The following is a 21541-nucleotide window of genomic DNA, read 5'->3' on the forward strand; positions in this document are numbered from 1 at the left end:
AAGTTAGAGGATCTAATTTCAAAGTAGCCATTGATGTGTTACTCTAAACAGCAGACTGTTCAAGAAGTGAAGACTTTACTAGCACTTTAAATAAACAGAAGTGCTCTCCGTTATTTTGCAGTTTTCTGCTTCCTCCACTGTAGGTTTTCATTTTAGGTATCTTAGCAATATCTGGTGTTTTCACTGGCTTCTGTGTTTTAAATATTTCACTCCTGTGCTCAGTAGGAGTAAGTGTGCTACCTGTTTCATTTGTCTGTACAGTCCTTTTTAATAAATGTTTGATTCATGTCACACCTTCTCCCTGCAGAGTATTTTCACATCTGTTATTTGCTTATGATACTGAGGAGCAGCCATCTGTCTAATTTTACAGGATGCAATTAGCCACAATTCTGTTACACCTTTATAGAAACTTTATGGAGGTAAAAATAGGCAAAGAAATATCTGTTCTAATGAGCTTTAGCAAAGACAGCACTGCCAGCAAAGGAGGTGACCTGCTGCAGAGTAATGACAACACTTCTGAGAAATCATCTACTCCCTGGATTCAGAGAATATCTGTCCCAGACCTCACAGAGCTCAGAACCTGAGCTCTGAGTACACATGAACCACAAAACATAAAAACTGCCCTAATCCTCTTTTGCACCATGACAGCCATTACAAGATAAATTATTTTGACTTCTTTTCATTCTGTATTTTGTTTACTGCTCTCTGAATTGTTCAAACTTTGAATCTTCCTGCACTAATCTCTGCTCATCCAGCTGCTCCTTCCAGTTCCTTGTGATTTTCACCAGGATGGTCATAGTCTCTTAAATTAGACTCTTACAATCTTCTACACATTCAAGACAGTTCTGAACGTGGTGCTCATGGTTCCACCACAGCCACTTGAGTTCTTCTCCAACCTCTTTGAGCTCTGTAACAGAAACGAAATATCAATGCAAAACACCTGAGTAGCCACCTTGCATACAGCATTCGTCCAGATTCTGCCCCCAGCCCCACTTCGGGTCGTGCCTGGTTACCGAAACAGGATTTAGGAAGGGCAGGTCCTGCCTCACCAACCTGATCTCCTTCTATGATCAGGTGACCAGCCTGGTGGACGTGGGGCAGGCTGTGGATGTAGTCTACCTGGACTTCAGCAAGGCCTTTGACACTGTCCCCCACAGCAAACTCCTGGCCAAGCTGTCAGCCTGTGGCTTGGACAGCAGCACTCTGCGCTGGGTTAGGAACTGGCTGGAGGGCCGAGCCCAGAGAGTGGTGGTGAATGGTGCCACATCCAGCTGGCAGCCTGTCACTAGTGGTGTCCCCCAGGGATCAGTGCTGGGCCCCATCCTGTTCAATATCTTTATTGATGATCTGGATGAGGGGATTGAGTCCATCATCAGTAAATTTGCAGATGACACCAAGCTGGGAGCAGGTGTTGATCTGTTAGAAGGTAGAAGGGCTCTGCAGAGGGACCTTGACAGGCTGGACAGATGGACAGAGTCCAACATGATGGCATTCAACAAGTCCAAGTGCCAGGTGCTGCACTTTGGCCACAACAACCCCATGCAGAGCTACAGGCTGGGGTCAGAGTGGCTGGAGAGCAGCCAGGTGGAAAGGGACCTGGGGGTACTGGTTGACAGCAGCTGAACATGAGCCAGCAGTGTGCCCAGGTGGCCAAGAGAGCCAATGGCATCCTGGCCTGCATCAGGAATAGTGTGGCCAGCAGGAGCAGGGAGGTCATTGTACCCCTGTACACAGCACTGGTTAGGCCACTCCTTGAGTACTGTGTCCAGTTCTGGGCCCCTCAGTTTAGGAAAGATGTTGAATTGCTGGAGCATGTCCAGAGAAGGGCAACGAGGCTGGTGAGAGGCCTTGAGCACAAGCCCTATGAGGAGAGGCTGAGGGAGCTGGGACTGTTTAACCTGGAGAAGAGAAGGCTCAGGGGAGACCTCATTGCTGTCTACAACTACCTGAAGGGAGGTTGTAGCCAGGAGGGGGTTGGTCTCTTCTCCCAGGCAACCAGCACCAGAACAAGAGGACACAGTCTCAAGCTGCGCCAGGGGAGGTTTAGGCTGGAGGTGAGGAGAAAGTTCTTCACAGAGAGAGTGGTTGGCCATTGGAATGTGCTGCCCAGGGAGGTGGTGGAGTCACCATCCCTGGAGGTGTTCAAGAGGGGATTGGACGTGGCACTTGGTGACATGGTTTAGATAGTCATGAGGTTTAGGGTGACAGGTTGGACTCGATGATCTTTGAGGTCTCTTCCAGCCTTCTTGATTCTATGATTCTATGATTCTATGAAACGCAGGCGAGACTGCTCGTCTGCAGAACGGCGCTGCCGCAGCAGGAGCCTCTGGCCGAGGGCCGGGAACGTCCCGCCGTGTGCCGCGGGGAGCAGTGGCGGCGCCGGGCGCGGGGGTTGCAGCGCACCCCTGGGAGAGGGCTCCCTCGGAGCGGCTGCGCGACCTGCGGGCAGCACGGCGCCCGGGGGCGGGCGCGGCGAGGAGCGCGGAGCTACAGCACGGAGGGAGGGTGGACCCTCCAGGGCTCTAGGGTCAGTAGGTGAGGCCCCACCGCCGTGCCTGTTTTCCATACGCCAGGTCTGCAAATGGCATCGGTGTCTGGTCTGTAAGTGCCAAGCCCCGCACGGGAAGCCTGCTGCGTGTACAGGATTGCTGAGCAGTGATCGAAGAGCGGTGATGAAAGGTGCAGCCCAGGCACCCAGGCCCGAGGATCACCAGCGTGATGCTCAGGAGCAGCTGAGCCCCTTGCAGAGTCCCTCATGCGTGTGCGGTGTCGCCGCGCTTTGCCTGGAGCCAGCTGCTGCCACCGCGCTTTCACTTCGGATTCTGCAGCTCCACATTCGAGGCACCTCTGAAGGCTGTTACTGGTCTTCACATTCCCTTGGCAGCCATTTCACAGCCCCAGCAACCCTGGGTCTGCCACCTCTTTGCTTTAACTTCTATCCCCGTCACAAAATCGATGATGTCAAGTTGATGCTCCCCCAGGACAAGTGCCAGCTCAGAACGCTGCTCCTGGTTCTCACATTCCCTTGGCTGGCATTTTACATCCCCAGCAAACATGAGGCCTCTTCTTTAGGGATGTAAATGAGAGTGGTGTGCTTTTTACATCAGAGCTTCCTATTGGGCTTTTGGACCAGATGACCTTTGGAGGTCCCTTCCAACTCAAACCATTCTAGGGTTCTGAGTCTGTGATTTTGTCAGCTTCTGTTTGGCCAAGCTCTAACAGGAGGATTTTGCCAATTTTTCTTACTGTGAAAAAAACCCAACACTCTACTGCCACCTGGGTTTCCTGGTGGGATGTGGCTGTTTCTCCCTTGTTTTTCTGTGTCTCAAGCTGTGGCTCATCGTGCTCTGCAGAACAAGGATTTGCCTGATCACTGCTGAAGAGAGACCCATGAGGTTGGCAGCCAGAGAACAGTTACTGATCAGGGTGTGGGTGGGGTTATGGTGCCCTGTGAGGCATGAGGCCAGGGATTGCCCTGGTCAGTCAGCTCAGCCTGAAGAAGCCAGAGGCACAGAGATGCAGTAAGCTATTATCTCCTGGACTGAACTGATGAAGGGTAACTCACACATTGCAGTGCACACACATACTCTGTGGCTACCTGATGTGGTCCCAGAACCCCAGTACCAGCTCAGCTTTGCTGGCTGGAGAGCCAGGCTATGGATCAGCACAGAGCAATCAATAACTCATTGTTTTGGCACTGGCATTACAATCCAAACATCACTGTTCCAGTCATGCTTTAACTGCTGCTCCTCTGCCTTTCTTGCAGGTTGCATCCCAGAGCAAACACTGAATCTCAACTTCGTGCTAGAGCTCAGACCGCGTATGGCAGCATTAGGATGGGAACCCATCAAATACTGAGAGTCTGAAAGGGCAAAACTTGTTGCTTGAGGAGTGGCTAGCAGGTGGTTACACTCAAAACCTGCTCCCTACTGTGTGTTGCCTGTAACCTCAAGTGAGAATGGCTTCTGGCCTCTCTAGAGAGGGTGGCAGTCCAGAGATCCCAGTTAGGAACGTGAGAAGCAAAACAAGGCAAGTGAGAGAATTGCAGGCAAGCTTGTTTTGGCTTCATGTAGGGCATGTGTGGCAGAATGCCCTTGCACATAGCAGTGGATGGCTGTGAGGCTTAGGGTTGCTGGGCAATCTCCAAGGAGTTCTCAACCAGCCTGGGGAGCAGTGAGGCACACCCCCACCCCCAGCAAAGATCAAGGTAAGGAGCATACGAACTAGAAAACAAAACCAGAACAAAGACACTAACAGTTTGGAAACTAATTAAATACTCTTAACACCAATTTTAAGGGGAAAAACAGAAGTTATGAGCATTTTACTTCAAAGAAGTTCTGGTGTTCAAGGCTTTGCTATTACCAATGCAAAGACTAGTAAGTGAAGTCTGACAAAACCAAGCCAGCTAAAGAGCTCCCAAAGTCTGACAGCAATTTACAGTTGCTAATTAGTATTTGCTATTCACTGGAAAGGGAGTGTGTATCTCTCTCCCAGCTATGTTAACTTCATTCTCCCAAAGTAAGTCAAGCTAATGAGTTGTCCAGAATATCACAGCCTCCATGGCAGTAATGCAGACAGCTCATTTTCATCTACTTGAGTGTCCAGGGACTTAGATAGGAACCAAAGAGCCAAAACAGAAGTTTTAACTTTGCTGTTGGTCTCTTTCTTCACATGGACAGACTTGCCAGTGCTGGATTAACATCTGAGCTTGCTCTTAAAGGTCTTTTCCAACCTAAATGATTTTATGACTTCACACAACAGAATGCAAATGACTATGTACATGATGGTAGATACTCTGCTCTGCAACAGCAAGAACATGTGAAGAATTAGGTATTTTGATCCATTTCAATCTAATGAAATTAGACCCAATGCAATGCAGTTCATGTAGGAATGACAGGCTTGCATATCTATCACTTTTCTTCTCAGCATCTTAACCTTTCTCCCTCTGGGAAGAAACTACACTGCTCCCACTGAGCAGAAAGTTCATTTTGTAGAGAATCTCAGTGCTGGGCATGCAACAGTTCCATGAAATAAAAGAATACAGACTGTTCAAGAAGTGCAGCCACTGGCATTCTGTAGCATCCATTTTATTCCTACTCCAAACAGCTCTGGCTTTGGAATACTTTATTTGGTTTCAAGTATGCTGCACACAGATCCTACGCCAAAAGTTCTGCCAGGTCTCTTCCCAAGCTTCCCTCCCACCAAGTCCTACCTGCCTGTGTGGACAACCAGTAATCCAGAACATTCCTAGATATAAGTCATGGTCAACTGAATCTACTAAAAGGCAGAAGCTGGCAGCATCAAATATGACTGCAGGGAAACAATTTTTTTCCTCTAACCCTCCTGTTCTAGGCTCCTGGAATACATGGAAAGCAGTAAGACTTCTGTCAAAATACAGGGGAGGGCAAACCACCTTGTTCCCTAGACATGTGTCCTCCAGAACTAAAGTCTCTTTGTGTGCTACCCAACCCCATCACTGAGCTAGAATGGCACTGCATCATGCAGCACCTGGAAAGATACCACTGCTTTCCATCAAGCTTGGGCAGATAAAGCCCTGATCCTGTAGAAGTGCTCTTTGCTGCACGGGGCAAGAGAAGCAGCACAGCGATATCTTCACTGTAAGGCAACATTGGGCCACCCTTCAGCCAGGAGTAGGTCTTGTAGAGTTGTTTTTTATTCCCCATGTCTGTTTTCTGAAAGGTCTGCATTTCCTCCTTCACTCTAAAGCAGCTAGTTCCTCCAGCAGCTGCTCCTTTTCCTGCTGCAGCTCCTGCACTCGCTGTTTGTTCTGCTCTAGTCTGTCCTCCAGCCACTGAAGGAGCGGCCCACTGATGGCAGACATCTGGCTGCAGAGGTTCTTTGTGAACACTGGAAAAAGCAGAAACATTTCATGCCAATGCAAATGTGTAAAAGACTCAGTGTGCTACAAAGCCCCCAAAGCCAAGAGCATTAGAGACAGCCAGGAAAACCCTCCAACATCCTGCACAAAGCAACCCCACGGGAAAGGCAGGATCAGTAGCCTGCTAAACAGGGAAACAAGCGGTTTGAACCTGACCTTTAGACATCCAGGGGAGGGAAGACAAACCTACAATACAAATCTGGAAATCTGCATGTAAGTCCTCACTGATGCCAATCAATCTCTAATTTCAGAAGCAAAGAATGCCTCATTTATTGCCAGGTGAAAATGGACAATGAGGTTATTTGTCCTGGAACAGAAGCAGGATTAAGATTCTTCATCTCTCACTGGCAAAAGCAAAGATGTCATGTGCACTTAACATGCCAGGAGATGCAAGCAGGTGTACAGATCAGCCAGACACTACTGTAAGACTCACCAAATCCAAAATCCCCTTGCTGTCCTAACAGCAAACCCACCCCCCAAAACACAACCAGCCCAGAGTCTATTGTAATTGCTTTATGCAACAAGATAATGGTCTCAGGGAATTCTCTGGGTTGCAGAGTGTGATTGGATATGAACTGTATGGCAAAGAAAAAGATCAAAGTTTGTGCTTTTATAGTTATTTACAAGTGTCTTTTATGAGAAATGCTACACAGCTGTGGTTTCCTGCACCCTGAAGCTAGAGCCAAACCAATCCCTGCTCAAGACTCTACTGCTTTGACTCTGCAAGGAAAAAAGAGAATCCTTACCTGAGCCATTGTGAATCTTGGTTACAGAGTCTAGATGGGTGAGGCTAACAGAATGAACAGAATGCAGGTTAGTGACAAGAGAGCAGTGAATCAGGCAAACCCAGGCAGCAGAATTAGCTGGGTACAAGTCACTGACACTGCACTTATATCTAAACTTGTTGAAGCCCTGGACACTGACAAAGACAAGAAAGAGCTTACAGCACAAACATCAGTGTTGGGCACCAGAAGAAAAAAAGAAAACCAACAACCCCTCCAAAAGCTGATTATTTGTTTTTCAGACTTCTCAGCACTCTTACTGGGGCTAAATACTAATTACTGTCACACACAGACAGATGACTACAGTGTCACCATTAGCTCACACACATTCTAGCTTTTTTTTTGTTGTACCAAAGAAGTTACACTTAGCTCTTCTATGTGAGTCTGACAGAATTTTTACTTTTTAATATGAAGGTATTCAATCAGTTCTCCTACAAAGGCACACAAGCTGCTAATGCTTCTTATTTTCTACACCCTTGCTGAGGTTATGGTACTTTAAGCACAGCAAAACAGTACAACATGTTAGCAAAGAGCCTGGGAGAAGGGTGCAGCTTCACTCTTGTTACCTGTGAATTCTCCTGTAGGCATCTTGCTCTTCTTGGCAAAGGATTTTGGGCAGCTCTACAGCTGATTCCAGACACACTTTCCCAATGGTTTCATGGGGGACAACATGAATAGGAATTTCGATCCTTTCATATCTAAAAAGGTGTCAAGCAGAGTTAACTTCAAAGCAGCAGAGAAAAAAAAAAACCCAAAGGACTTCTACAAAGCTGCTGCAGAATGTACTTCTGGGAACACAAGCCTGAGTTCATATGCAAGTGGAAGCCTCTTATAGCCACAAACCTGTCTTAGATTTTAATGATAAAATGCTAGCAACTGGATGACTAATACTAATAATATCTAGGGGAAACTCTATGCAAGCTTGAATACTTAACCTCTAGAGTTGAAACCAGCAAGGCTGGCCTTTTACACAATAGATTACAGCACAAATTCATACCCAGACTACAGTCTCCTACATTAGGAGAAGTAAGCAGACCTCATTCAGGCATCTCTATACAATATTTGCTTCTCATGAGAAGTCTACAAGCCACTTTTTTTTTTTTTTCCCAATTTAAGACAACCCAGACATGATGAAGCACAAATTGATGCTGGACATAATTCTGCTGTACTCACTCTGAGCTCTTCTGGGCCTGAATGGATTGGAAACAGGTGTAGAGAATCCTGCCTGTCTAAGAAAGACAGCAGAAAGTTAGATCCCAAGAGCAAAAAAAGTCTAGAGCCACATATTCCTTCAAGAAGCAGAATCTGCTTTTGAACAGCATTCTAACAGGTTACAAAGGTAGACACTTTTTGCTTTGATGGATATGTTGGAACTGTTTACAAGCAGATACTCACAGACTCATTAACTATGAAAAAAAAAAAATCTTAAGCCAGATACCTGGAAAACCTAGAGAAGACACCCCACTGCCAGCTTATCTCCTACAGAGGCACACAGGTGCAATAAGCTGCATCTCCTGGACTCAAGAGCTGAAGGGCAACTCACACATTCATAGAATCAAAGTGGTTTGGCTTGGAAGGGACCTCCAAAGGTCACCCAGTCCAACCCCACTGCAGTCAGCAGGGACATCCTCCACTAGATCAGGTTGCCCAGAGCCTTGCTGAGCCTCACCTTGAATAGCTCCAGGGATGGGTCCTCACCTGTCTCCCTGGGCAACCTGTTCATGTGTTCCACCACAGCACAGAGTAATCAATAATTCATAGTTCAGTCAGTGGCATTACAATCCAAACATCACCATTCCAGTTGTGCTTTGACTGTGCTCCAAGCAAGAGCTCAGGCCCTCTTGCAGGCTCCATGCAACGACTTCATCTTTGCACAGGGGCTGATATTTCATATGAGCATTTTGGGGGTTTAATGCCATTTTTAAGTTGCCTACCTTTGTGTTTTTGTCCTCAATGAAGCAGGAAAATATAAGCCCTACAAAACCTTGGTCCATCATCTGATACATAGCTTGCGTGCGGACATCTGTAGACAAAGAAGTAAGAGAATGAGAACTGCAGTGGTCACTGAAGGAGTGTAAAAAGTCACACAGAATCCCAGAATTTTAGGGGTTGGAAGGGACCTCAAAAGATCATCGAGTCCAAACTCCCTGCCAGAGCAGGATCACCAAGAATAGGTCACATAGGGATGCATCCAGGCAGGTTTTGTGTATCTCCAGAGGAGGAAACTCCACAACCTCTCTGGGCAGCCTGTTCCAGGGCTCTGTCACCCTCACAGTGAAACAGTAGCCATAATCTCCAACAGGTATCCACACACCTTCAGAAATGCTTCCATTTTTGTATTAACTCTGATGATGTCAAAACTCTTCACAGCAGGTCTGTGATTCCAACAGTTTTTTTGTTGTTGGTTTTTTTTTTTTGTTTGTTTGTTTTTGGGGTTTTTTTTGTTTGTTTGTTTGTTTGGGGTTTTTTGCTACTCCCCACACCCCAAGTCTAGTTTTCCTGTCTGGAAGAACAGTACTAGTAACTTAAGAGTCACATGCAGTTTGAGCACCTGGAGCACATGGACAGGAACAAGAGCATTGGCAAAGGTTCCTGAAGCCCACCTACTACCTGAAGGGGGCCTACAAGAAGGCTGGAAAGGGACTGTTTACAAAGGCCTGTAGGGATAGGACAAGGAGCAATGGTTTGAAATTACAGAAGAGCAGATTTAGATTGGATGTTAGGAACAAGCTCACCACCATGAGGGTGGTGGAACACTGGAACAAGTTGCCCAGGGAGGCAGTTGAGGGCCAATCCCTGGAGCTATTCAAGGTGAGGCTGGACAAGGCTCTGAGCAATCTGCTCTAGTGGAGGATGTCCCTGCTGACTGCAGGGAGGTTGGACTGGATGAGCTTTGGGAGTCCCTTCCAACCCAAACCAGTCTACGATTCTATGATTCTATTTGAGAAACCAAACTTTGCTAGTTGGGATGTGCAGCTCTGAACACCCAGAGTAATGTGGGTATAATAATAATAATCACTTAGTAATGTGATTATCCAGCTGTGAGATTTCATTTAGAACCTAAACCAAGAGTGCTCTTACCAACATGTGATGGCCAGACAGTAATATGAGGATGAGAGTGATACCAGCCCACAACTCTCATGGGACGTCCTGTCATTTCAGCCAACCTGTGTGTGAGTCAAGTTGCTTTTTGAAAACAAGAGAGCAAATGGAAGAGGTTTTTTCCATGAGGAACACCAGCAAGAGTTTCTCATCAGTCAGCAGAATTCTAGATACCTTTTGAGGGGTGACAAGACACATGGGTGATGGAAGCTTCTTGTGCAGCACAGGCAGCATGCCACTGCTGCAGAAGCAAATTGGATTTAAGGTGCCTGTGGCAGTAAAGTGACATAGCAGCAAGCTGTCCAAAATAGCATCCTTTAGCCTATGTACTGAAAAGGCTCTCCAGTGCACCACACTCAGAAAGAGACTTCCCAACCCTTCAATGTCTACTAAGTCTCCCTGAACTGTTCCCCAAAACACACTTAGTTCTACTTGTAACTAAGCACACAGAAAATATAAAACACAGTTATAACACAATTCCTCTGCAAATGCTGGAACCAGCAAAGACTCCAAAGAACAGCAACTGCCAGCACAGCATTCCAAACTAGCAGAAAAACAGCAGACAATTTCAAGCTGACTGCTGTAAGTCTAAACCAAAGCAAATAAAAAGAGGTCTGACATAAACCACTTCACTGGCCAGTCTGTTGTTGTCTCTTCTAAAGGATATCTCTGCTTCAGTAGAAGCAGCTGAAAGCTGCTCTGGTGAAATTTCCACACGGTCTTTTCTCTTATCCGAGCGGCGCAGGATGATGACAGAATGGATATGCACGATTCGACTGGTGTCAACCTAATGACACAGAAGGAAAACGAGATCATTCCTCCTGTAAACAAATAACCATTCCCCAAGGCAAAGCCCGGCTCCCGTACCTTCAGTAAGGAAAAAAAAGACACATCGGAGCACAGCCAGGCACGCAAAAGGGAAGTTTTCCTGACTCTAAGCTTTGACTTTCACGGCAACTGCAGTTCCGCGTGGACGCCAGCAAGGAGCGAGAAGGGAAGGCCCGAGGCCCGGCAGCGCAGCGCTGTTGGGGAACCGTCCTACACAGGCCTGGACAACGCTCCCTGCGGCGGTAACCGAGCCCTGCTCTGAAGGCAAGGGCCCGCAAACCACAAGCCCCGCTCGACCCCGGTACCTCGCCAATGCAGAGCCCCATGACCTCCTCCTTCTCGGTGCTCAGCGCATGGTTGAGACACACCAGGAAAGCATCGGCCTCCAGGTGAACCGCCTGCACCGCCATCTCGCCGCCACCCACCCGTCTTGCCCCCTCCTCTCCCGAAGCCCCACCTACCCCGCCCGCACTCGGCAGCTGAGCCAATTGCAGCGAGGTTCGCCAGTCCTTCCAGCTAATCGGCGCAGCGGAGGTGCAGCCTGGCTTCCGGAGAGGCGGGCGGTGCGGCGCGGTGGAAGCGCCGTGTCTCCCACGCGAACGGCCGTTCCGGGGTTCCGCGCTGCAGCCGTTGCCCGCGGCGGGGCGGGGCAGGGCAGGACGGGGCGGGCGGCGGAGCGGAGGGGAACGGGGCGGGGCGGCCCGGCTCGACCCGGCTCGGGGCGGGGCTCCGCTGCGCACCGGCCGCTGGGGCCTGCGAGCAGCCGGGGTGTGAGGCTGCGGGGTCAGAGGGGAGGGCGGGGGAAGGTTTTGTTCGGTGCACACGGTGTTGGCTGTCACCTGGCGCGTGGCTGCAGGTAGGTCGCGGGTGGGCGGCCCGAGGGGCCCGGCTGGGCGCCTCCCGCGCCTCCTGGTGCCGTCTCACGCCGAGGGCTGGCCGCTGAGCCCCGCAGGCCCGTCCCGGGTGGGAGGTAGTTGCTACGGAGACGTGCTGCGCCCTCTTTTCGCCGCGGCGGCCGGGCCTCTCCGGCCCTTCCCGCCTCCTCCCCGCTACAGTCGGCCCGCCGTCCGCACTGGTTCCACACCCCTTCCCCAACCTGTTCTCCCTGCCCCCCTTGTCCGCCCCGCCCCCCACAGCCGCTCCTCCGCCGGCTCTTCACGAGGCCCGGCTCCCACAACCCTTTCCTCGTCCTCCCCTTCCTACTTCGGGGCTCCTCCCACCCTCTGTGCATCTCTTTTTGTCTTTCTGTTTCTTTAGATCCTACCAAAGCTAGACCTTCTCTCCCCAAACTGCTGGACAACCCCGGCTGGTCGGTGAGCATCTGCTACCCCTCAGTAGGTCGGGCAGAGTGGAGAGTGGAGTCACGGAGGTGCTCGCTGGGTTCGAGTGCTCCAGGCAGAGTAGAGTACAAACCCCTGAGAAGAAGCTTTAGAGGGAGTCAACATGGTCTTACGTCAGCAGGCAGCTCATCTGATCCCTGACTTGTTGCTAGATGCAGGCAGGGTTGTTCGGCAAAGCTCAGTGCCCTTTAACTCCTGGAGGCTGCGAGTACAGAGGTGTGCAGTTAGCTCCCTAGTCTCCACCAGGAGGCCAAACTGGCAGCTTTGGTCCAGAAGCTGTGTAGCAGGGTTAGCACAACCCTGTGCTGAATTCCCTGAGTTGCAGCATTGCTTTTTTCCCTTGTCTCCTAAAAGGCAGATGAACTCTTCTAACAATCTGACCCAGTCCCCTTTTAAAGTAGAAGGTAATAGAAGGTGGAGTTTGTTCAGCGTGCAGAGCTCTGGCTCCAGGGATGGTCCAAGCAGGAGCAATTTCTTTGAGTGTTTTTGTAAAATATTTTAATGTACCCCATTTAAAAGCGAATAAATTGTCTTTACCACAAGATGCACTTCTCCTTCTGGCCATTCTCACATTTATTCATATATTGTATGGCTCAGAAATCCACCCAGTCCCAGTACAGCATTAAACTTCTAAGGCCTGAGATGGACTTGCAAGTCTAGTTCCTGTCTGCTGGGACTGAGCTTTAATCTCTCCAAATCAATACCTTAAAACAGCTCAACTTCTGCAATCATGTTAATGAGAACATTAAAATCTGTGTCAAAGGATGACACTGCAATCCTGCAGATTTAAGCTGATTGGCTTTGTGTTAGATGTGGTTTATGGACCAGGTTATGAGGCAAGCAATATAGGGAACAGGTTTTACAACTTGTTTTAAATAGCAGTAAGCTTACTTCTCCTTGCACCCACGTCTTCCTTCAGGCTTTTTTCATTGCTTTCTGGTAAAATCTGCAAAAAAAAAAAAAGAGGAACTGTATATGTTTTATTTCCTTCTGTAAAGTTTTAGGTGCACGTGCTTTTCAAATCTTCTGTTTCTTCCATATGTTTGAGTGCTAAAGGCAGACCTGGATTACTGCAAACCCAATTGATGGTTTTGCCTGACCTCAAGATTTTATTTGTGGCAGTAATGGTGCACCTTCATTACAGTCTTAGAGACTGGTGAAAAGGGAGGCCAGACTAGGCCTTTGAACTTTGGCAACTATTGAACTTCAGAGCTATGCAGTCTAGAGGAGTTTGGAACAAATTACTAGGGCAAAGGGTGAAAACCTGCTCACTGCTGCCCATTCTGCACAGTGTCCTCTGCATGAGACCTTGTTTGTTCAGTCCTGTAGCTGTCATTACTACCATGGTCAAGCACCATAAACACAAACACACATGTGCTTTAGTTCAGCAAGACTGGACCAGGTTAGTATGTGGATAGGAGACCTTCCAGGAGAGTTTGCCTGCTGTAGGAAGTAGCATTCACTTACTGAGTAAATAGTTTTTCAGTACTGAAGTCCTGAGTCTCCTGGTTCTGGGGATGATGACCTAAAGAAATTTCAGCTTTGAGTGGAATGAAAGCAAGTTTCTGAGCAATTTTGGTCATGATGGACCTGCAGAGTAGGAGAGCATCCTGGTCAAATTCCAGCCTTGGTGATTACATTCAGCTGACTGAACAGGAGCAGTGGCAATTGCTGCATTTCACTGTTGGGCAAAGTGATTTCTGCACTTGGACTTAAATTTGTGAAGTGGCTTAGGATGAAGCAGAATGACATTAACTTGCAGAAATGTCCCTTTAACCCTCTTATCTTATTGCTGAAGGCCTTGTGAGGCTTGTCACATTCCTCTAAATGCCAGTGATCCAGCTGCTGGGGCATTGCTTGGAACAGCTGTGCCACATCCCAGAATGGTTTCCAGAACAGTGGTGCTTTTTGTAATGCACACACACGTTCCCACACACTGAGCAAAGAAACAAACAGGGTGGGAGAAAAAAAAAAAAAAACAAATCCCAAAACATTCAGTTTTCTTTGTCAGAAATGAAAATACTGTGACTGTGCTGTTCAGGCTGATCTGTGGTTGGTGTTTTGTTTTCAAAAAGGCTCCATGGGCCTTTGATTGAAAAGGTAGAGAAGCACTGATGTGAGATGTGGAACAACGTGGAAGTGTATTTCCTGTTATGTATGTATCCCAATGTATAACAATTTTTTTTTCTCTCCCTGACTTTCCCTACTTTATTTTGTACCCAGATTTTCTTGCTCCTGTCTGAAATATGCCTTATACCTTTCCAAGTTTTCAGAAGACCACTGTGTTTCACTGGGATAGGAATATTGCATCTGCTTCATGGCAGGAGGATGTTACATGCATTACAGCTTAGTTCTGTTCTACTTTAAACCTAGATAAAGGATGAAGACTGTCTGTACCATTTTGATTACCTCTTCTAGGGTTCAAAGAGAAAAATCATTTCCTCTGACCTTCATTTGCCAATGACTCAGCTTGATCTAACTGGTACACAGACAAACTTGCTGTTGAACAAAAATCCCAGTAGGAAGAACCACCTCAATGCCCAAAATCCCTTTGTCCCTGCTGGTGTCGGTGGCTCTCTGTAAGCATCTAAAAGCTGAACTACGCAAGGTCACAAGAGCTGTTCACCAGAAGCTGGGACATGAGTGGACAATGCTGCCATCCTCTTGAGAGATGAGACGAAGGACCCTTCACAATGACAGCTCTGCAAGTCCCAGATATGAGAGTCCTGCAGATGGAGTTTCATGCTTTGTCTCCGGACTGGTCTTCGTTCTTGTTCAGCTATTTTCACCTCTTACCACAAGTTTTGCTTTTTGGGATTTAGACCATCACTAGCCACAGAGCTCCTGTGTAAACCACTTTTTTTTCCCTTAGTCTTTTTTTCTTTTTTGCCCCCCCACCCCCACACCTATTTTGCACAAAGACTGTTACTAGGACTGTTAGTGGAATAAGCAAAGCCTATAGTCACAGGGTTTAGCTTTGTACCAATAGCACCTTTTGCCCAAGAATGCCTTACAAACACCGCATAGCACCTGTGTCCAAGTGTGCAACCTGTGTCATGAAACTCCTGGCCACTTAGGCACCACCTTAGCTCCCCAAGCTGGCGTGTAGGGACCTTTCAGCACTTAGCATCTCCCACAGTAAGTCAGTCACCCAGCGGTGCCTTGCAGGTCTGAGAGCTTCCTCCGTGAGTGAATGTATTCCGAGCTAAAGAGGCCGTGTGTGTACCCTGAGGGCTGATGCCATCCACCTAAGGGGAGCATCCAGAAGTGCCTGAGGGAATGGCAGAAGGAGGGCACGCTGGCACTCCTCCCGTGCGGCTGTGGGTGCGGCGTGTGGGTGTGTACTGTGATGAGCACCGCAAAACGTGGCTCGTGGCTGCGGAAGAGGCAAGTGTCCTTCGAGCTTCCCACTGATTGTAGCTTTGCTGTTGCAGGTGCCTCTACTGCATTGCCAGTAACTGCCTGCTCTTTTTGTTGCTTTCCCCCCCCCCAGGAGGAAGGTATGCTGAGGGCTCGGATCCAAAGAGTTCAGGTTCCCCTGGGTGAGGCGCTGCGACCCAGCCAGCTCCCCCCATCCCGGCTGCCTCACATGTGGCAGCTGTCCCAGGGTGAGCAGTACAGGGATAGTAACTCTCGCGTTTGGGAGATAGAGCACCATCTCATGGTAAGGATGGTGGCAACAACAGACCATAGTCATGCCTATTTGTGAAGTCATTTGAGATCCCTGAGGGACGCCAAAGGACTGTTATAATTGTTGAAGTCCATTAGCTCAGCCACAGTTACTGTAGACGTATTGAACTTTTCCTTGTTGCTTACAGCTTGGTGGTGTTGAAGAACTGCTGCTTAAACTTGTGCCTGGTGATTAATCTGGTATGTGTAGACATTAACCCTGCTCTATTCTGTGCTCTGTTTGTTCCCAGTCACTCTTTGACCTGAATTTTTGTCTTTCAGGAGCAGTGGCTCTAGGAAGATGTCGTTGTATGTTTTGTACAATTCTCTCTCCACTGAAATGCAGCCACCTCTGGGGTGGAAGCAGTTAAACAACACACAGCAACATCACACAAGAGTTTAGGACAGGCAGTGAAGAGGAGTATACTGTCCAAGTGAAATATCCGAGGGAGTTCTAGGTAGGCAGAATGTAATTGCCCCGAGTGGAGTTTGGCCAGGATGCCAGAAATATTGCCCTAGCATACTGAGAAGTGCTGTGGGCTGGTGAATGATGAGAAGTGTGAAAGGCAGCACCTCCCAAGCTCTGGGCTGGGGCAGGAGCTGACCTGTGTCTCGGAGTGAGCTGAAGTCCCACCACTGCTTTGGGTAGCAGCAGTGCTTTCCTGCAGAGGTCTCCCATCCAGCTTGGAGCACCAGCAGCTTTTGCTCCTCTTTTGGTGTCCCGTGGAGGGTCATGGTGACAGGTGTCTCAGTGGCAGAAAGTCAAACTGAGTGTCTGAAATCCTGCTTTCTAGGGATTTGAACAAGATGGAGCTGTCCTCCAGTCTGGATTTTTTGAGGGAGGGGATTTCCAAGAGAATTCCTCCTGGAACAAAGGAGAAAAGCCTTCCTTGTCTTCTTTGTGGAACATATACAACTCAGTTGTTTTACTTAGGTGTTTTTGAAATGCCTCCTCCAACTGCAGTTAGGAAATTACCACCAAATCCTTGTTGTGTAGAGCTCTGAGAGAAGAAGGCTCTTACACAACTACTGCTATTCTATGAATCTATAAATGTTTTAATATAAGGTCTACAGGCACAGAGCTGTTAAAAATTAGTCAGCCATATTAATTTGAATTATTGCTGGGGTCTTTGTGAAGTGAAAAAGGAAACATTTTGACCAAAGAAAAAGCCCTTCAAGTCTAGTGACATAAAACTTCCTTTATTCATTGTCCACTTTATCACCCTTTAGCCAGACACAGAGACTTCTTGTGTATGTTGGCAGCCATCTGTAAGCAGAAACAGATGTTTCTGTCCATGGCAGGGGGTAAAATTGGGAGGTCTTTATAGGCTTGACTTTAAGATAATGTTTTTGCCCCACCCCATCCCCTGAAAAGTGCATTCTTCCTACAGTAACATTTTCCTATCATTTTAGTTCTCTGAACATGCCCCAGAAGGATCCTTGCCAGAAACAAGCCTGTGAAATACAGAAATGCTTGCAAGGTATCAAGTGTCATTTTGTCTTTCTGGTGTCTTGCTTTTTTGGTGGAAGTGAATTCTTTTAACTTAACCCTTTTCTCTTTTCACCTTGAGAAGGAAAGCAGCAAGTAGGTTAGCATTACCTGCTTGCAGAGCAAACAAAATCATAATGTCTGATAGAAATCCTTTGTGCTTGGTTAACAAGACACCATTAGCACCATACAGAGTGCTTGGAACAGAAGTGTTGTGCTTATTTCCTGTGTTCTTTATGCTGGTGGTGAGATTCCATCTGTAGTCTTCAGACTCAGCTTTAGGCAGCCAGAGCTAGACATCATAATAAGCTCCTTTACAGGGAGGGTAGAGGAGGTAGTGGGTGGGTTGTATGAAAAAAATGCAGAGCTTCTAGCTTCAGGGGTATTTTAAGAGCTGATGTCTGTCAGGAGTGGATTATGTATATGTGATCTGGCCTCAGGGTGTGAGGAGGCCTTCCTCTGGAGACCTCTGTAGCTGTTTTGTATTAGCTCAGCTAAATATTCGTAGGGGCACGGGAGGTGATGTGATTTTGTGTTTGGGGAGCCTGAGTTGGGGAGAGCAGGCTTGTTACTTGCAGAGGATAGTATTTAAAACCAAAAATGTTGGTTGCTTCCTAGAAAGGGCTTTGCCTTATGGAGTGAGTAAGAGAAAACATTCCTGTGTGCCAAGGCAGCTCAGCCATATGGGAAAGAGTTTTTCCTAACTCACCTGGTAGAGCCCTTAGCCAGCATGCTTTGAGCATCCTGGTGTTAACCCAGGCCCAACAAGGCAGGAGGCTGGTGATGCTACTGCTAAAAGCAGCCAGGCCAGTTCCACAGCAGCTCATTTCTGCCTTTGATTTATTTGCAGACTATAAGCAGGTTAGCTACAATAGAGCAGGGAGGGAGGAGGGGTTCCTGCTGGGGAACAGAAAGATGGCTTGGCAGGCTGCAGCAAACAGTGATTGCAGGCTGTGCAGGTAATACAACAACCCCAGTGGCTGGGGAGGAGCATAGGAATGATGAAAACATCTGGGAAAAAGCAGGGAAAATTAGTAGTCAGTTATTGGTAGATGTCTGTCTTTCCCAGGATTGTTCTTTGGAAGCTGTGTTCAGCACAAAGTAAGAGCTCAAACAACTCCCTCTACCCCAACGTTTGTCTAGGTCATGCCTTCTGCTGTCTTCATGGCTGGAGCATTCTCCCATGAAGGGCTGCTTTCCCCATAGTAACTGCACTTAAAAAGCTCGTGCTCCCCCCCTTTTGTTTCCATCTGTGGCTGTGTTCTTTTGATGATATCCATGGATGCTATCCCAAGTGTTTCACCTGTAGAGGCTTGTGCACAGATTTGGTCTGGATGTTCAAGTGCTGGCAGAGAAGCTCTTTGACTCTGCTGAGTGCACATTCCACTGCCCAGCACTTCTCTAGCTGTCATTTTGGAGTGCTGTGGAGCTGTCTGAGCTGCACAGCTGAAGGCAGCCAAGCAAATCTTTCCCTGTAAAGATGAATAGAAGTGTGCACAGTGCAGAAGGTGGAGGGTGGAAGCAGGGCTGTGGGAGCTGCTGGCTTTTCAAAGGCTGCTCTTGGAGTGAGTCCTTGTTTCAAAAGATCTTGCTTGACTGCCCACTGGGAATCTCTTTAGTGTTTTGCCATCCTTTGTCTAACTAACCTTTGTGCTTTTCAGGAATTCATCCCTGACAGATAGCAGAGCATGCCTCTGTGTAGGTGTGGGTTTGGAAACAAACCTCACAGGCAGAGGAGCAGTTAGGAGAGCCCTGGAGCACTCAGCAGCAGTAGGTTATGACACAGACAGATGCAGTTTCCTGTCCAGGGGCCTGCCATGCCTTCTAGGATGCCAGCTTGCATGAATCAGTGACATCACCATAACCTTTTTCTCAGGGGGGATCTCTGTGCTTGTGTTAGAGGTCACTCCCCAGCCCAGAGAGGGAATTTACAGCCCAGCAATCAGAGCCAGCTGGCTTGCTCATTAACTGGAAGGCACTCATTGCTGCTTTCTGGGCTTTCCAGTGCTGTCTCTGTCTCACACTGGGTTACTTTCAGTTTTTTTGAATCAGTGCAGGGCTGGGGCGGGGTGGTGGAGGTGAGTGCAGCTGTGTAGGGATTCATCCAAGGCAGAGCAGGTAGCTGGGCATGCCCTGCTCTTCTGTGCAGACAGGCAGGTGGTTATTAATTCAAGCCACAGACTCAGTCTGCTCATGTACCCACAGGGCTGCTCTTTGAGAGCCTGTTGGCCAGCCCTGCAAAGCACTGTGGGCTTTGCCTCCTCAGCTGGCAGTGACAGCCACCAGAGCGCTAGGGCAGAAAGGATGCTGGAGAAATCAGCTGTGTTCTGCAGTGCCTGAAGCTGCTGGTGCAGTGAAAGCTCTGAGTCTGAGACAAAGGCAAGCTGGAGAAAGTACAGAGCAGGGTGGAGCTGTGCTTGGCCATCCCAGGTTAGACTAGGAGCTCGTTTAGCCCTGTGTCTCAGCTCTGGCAGTGTCCAAAAGGAAAAGCTTAGGAAGAAAAGTAACGAGGAGGTCAAGTAGCAGTTGTGTGGCTAAGGGACCTCCTGAGCTAGAGCTGGGACCTTTGTGTGGACAGTAGTCATGTCACTGGCTCTGTGCAGCTGGATTCAGCTGCAGGTGTCTGGTAAAGTGCTGCCTGCTTCAGTTATGCTGCAAAGCTACAGCCTGGCCGCAAAGGGCCACTGATAGGGGGTGGGCAGTCATGCTTCTCACCCCTTCCTTTTACAAATGCCAGAGTGCTGAAGGGTCTGCATGTCCCTGTTTATATCAAATCCTCTTTGGATGCTCTTAGCTTTACAGTAGTAGTGACGTGGCAGCTGGATTTAAGACCCTGGACGACAAGAGCCAGCTTAAAAACACACAAGCTAAAGAAAGTAAGGACTGAAAAGCAGCAACAAGGGAAACCTCATTCTTACTGTAGTGAGATGTGATAGCTACAAAACTGAGGGACTGAAGATGCTCCCATCCACAACAGGAAGGATGCCTTTGCATGGCTTTAGATAGCTGAAAATAAAGAGACAATTCTGTAGAGCAGAGAAAGAGACGAAATGCTTGTAAGCAGTTCTTGCTTTTTCAGAGCAACAAGCTGCCCAGCAGCTGAAGGGCTAGGCTAGCTGTGTCCCCTCTGTTCCTCTCTGCAGACTCAGTGTCTCCTTCTTCTTTTCCAGCGAACAACTACATGGAGTACAAGTGTGAAACTGTGCTTCAGGAGATGCGGAAGTGCTGCGCCCGGTACCCCAAGGGCAGATCCATCTGCTGTTCAGGGTTTGAGAAAGAAGAAAGGGAGAGAGAAAAGTCTAAGGTGACTTCAGAAGGAATTCCTGCACCACCTCAGTAACACAATGCAGCTCCAGCAGGTGCCGGAGCACGGACTCACCTGCACGGCTCGTGTGTGTTTTGTTAAGCCTTCTTTAGACTTCCAGCAGAGCCAGATTGCTCCTAGAACACACCATCTGGCACACCAAAAAGTGTAACGCAGTACCAACAGATGCCCTGGTTAACAGACTTTGCTTTCTGTACCAAAACATCATCTGCATTGTCTTTGCATTGCACCTGTGTCTGTGAAAAGTCAACTTGGTGTTTTTAGAATGCTTACCTTACTCTAATCCATCCTTGCTCTCAAAACAGAGAACTGGAACCAAGTTATTCTGGTTTCTGGAGTGAAAGGTACAGGAAATGAGCTGAGAAGAATGAGTGAGTTTAAGCATGACCCATGAAACAAAGCCCATCTTGACACAGCAAAGGTATTGCTGCCATCATGCAGTAGGCCCAGACATTTGCCTGTCCAGTGGTTCAAGCTCAAGCATGGGAATCAGGTCTAGTGATTGTTCCTAGGTCTTGCATAGATCCTGAGTGACTGCAAGTCACTGTGCCTAAGTGCCTCACTTTCCCACTGGACAGGCTTTTGGTTTTTGAATTGCCTACACGCTGCTATTTGCATGACAAAGATGTTGACAGAAACATTATTTCAGGGATTGCTACAGGAATAGGGATTTTTTTTAAAAAAAAAGCAATATTCATTTGAAAGATTTGACTGTTGATATAAAAATTTATAAATTTATGTATAATTGAACACCTCTAAGCAATATATTTACACACTCAGCGTGGTTCAACCCCACTGGTACCCAGAGGCCTGTCAAAAAAGCCCTGGGCTAGATCCAAGAACTGATTTAGGTGTTGCTTACAGAACAAGCAGTTGCAGACACTTGCTTTAACACAGACTCACTCACAACCCATCTGTGTCTGGACCCCAGGGAGAGATGGCTTTTCAGAAGATCTCCTGTGCAGCAGAATTTCCAGTGACCTGTATGAAGAGCTTGGTAGACAGGTTCCTGCATCACCCTTTAGTGCTGCCTAAGTCTCTCTGTCCCCTGTAGCAGGAGTCCAGGCACCTCAGTGGGTGCCAAGTCCACACCAGGGCCTAGGCACC

The 21541-nt window shown here is 48.1% G+C and overlaps 3 protein-coding genes across 3 annotated transcripts; 2 read left to right on the forward strand and 1 right to left on the reverse strand.

Annotated features, from left to right (window-relative positions):
• Positions 1-5076: 5076 nt before the first annotated feature.
• BRCC3 (BRCA1/BRCA2-containing complex subunit 3) lies at positions 5077-11021 on the reverse strand. Its single transcript, XM_054388493.1, has 8 exons — positions 10917-11021; positions 10451-10570; positions 9763-9850; positions 8616-8704; positions 7855-7910; positions 7248-7379; positions 6646-6689; positions 5077-5868 (listed from the first exon to the last, which is right to left on the reverse strand). The coding sequence occupies exons 1-8, from the start codon at positions 11019-11021 to the stop codon at positions 5717-5719; spliced, it is 786 nt and encodes a 261-aa protein (XP_054244468.1). The 3' UTR covers positions 5077-5716.
• Positions 11022-15118: 4097 nt separating this feature from the next.
• Positions 15119-15933, forward strand: MTCP1 (mature T cell proliferation 1). Its single transcript, XM_054388755.1, has 4 exons — positions 15119-15338; positions 15445-15615; positions 15770-15821; positions 15903-15933. Exons 1-3 carry the CDS (start codon positions 15231-15233, stop codon positions 15815-15817), a joined length of 327 nt encoding a protein of 108 aa, XP_054244730.1. The 5' UTR covers positions 15119-15230; the 3' UTR covers positions 15818-15821; positions 15903-15933.
• Positions 15934-17043: 1110 nt separating this feature from the next.
• CMC4 (C-X9-C motif containing 4) lies at positions 17044-21331 on the forward strand. The gene is made up of 2 exons (XM_054388525.1): positions 17044-17101; positions 20280-21331. Exons 1-2 carry the CDS (start codon positions 17044-17046, stop codon positions 20447-20449), a joined length of 228 nt encoding a protein of 75 aa, XP_054244500.1. The 3' UTR covers positions 20450-21331.
• Positions 21332-21541: the final 210 nt, after the last annotated feature.

The sequence above is a fragment of the Indicator indicator genome, chromosome 17 (genome assembly GCF_027791375.1).
Source record: "Indicator indicator isolate 239-I01 chromosome 17, UM_Iind_1.1, whole genome shotgun sequence".
Classification (NCBI taxonomy): Eukaryota; Metazoa; Chordata; class Aves; order Piciformes; family Indicatoridae; genus Indicator; species Indicator indicator.

Bases quoted from the DNA above. Each gene is read 5' to 3' on its own strand.
- BRCC3 (XM_054388493.1), bottom strand. From the start codon at position 11,021: ATGGCGGTGCAGGCGGTTCACCTGGAGGCCGATGCTTTCCTGGTGTGT. The intron at 10,571-10,916 runs GTACCGGGGTCG...CTGTGTCATTAG, and splicing joins TGGGGCTCTGCATTGGCGAG to GTTGACACCAGTCGAATCGT. The intron at 8,705-9,762 runs GTAAGAGCACTC...CTTTGTCTACAG, and splicing joins TGTCTGGCCATCACATGTTG to ATGTCCGCACGCAAGCTATG.
- MTCP1 (XM_054388755.1), top strand. From the start codon at position 15,231: ATGGCAGAAGGAGGGCACGCTGGCACTCCTCCCGTGCGGCTGTGGGTG. The intron at 15,339-15,444 runs GCAAGTGTCCTT...CCCCCCCCCCAG, and splicing joins GGCTCGTGGCTGCGGAAGAG to GAGGAAGGTATGCTGAGGGC. The intron at 15,616-15,769 runs GTAAGGATGGTG...TGTTGCTTACAG, and splicing joins AGATAGAGCACCATCTCATG to CTTGGTGGTGTTGAAGAACT.
- CMC4 (XM_054388525.1), top strand. From the start codon at position 17,044: ATGCCCCAGAAGGATCCTTGCCAGAAACAAGCCTGTGAAATACAGAAA. The intron at 17,102-20,279 runs GTATCAAGTGTC...CTTCTTTTCCAG, and splicing joins AATACAGAAATGCTTGCAAG to CGAACAACTACATGGAGTAC.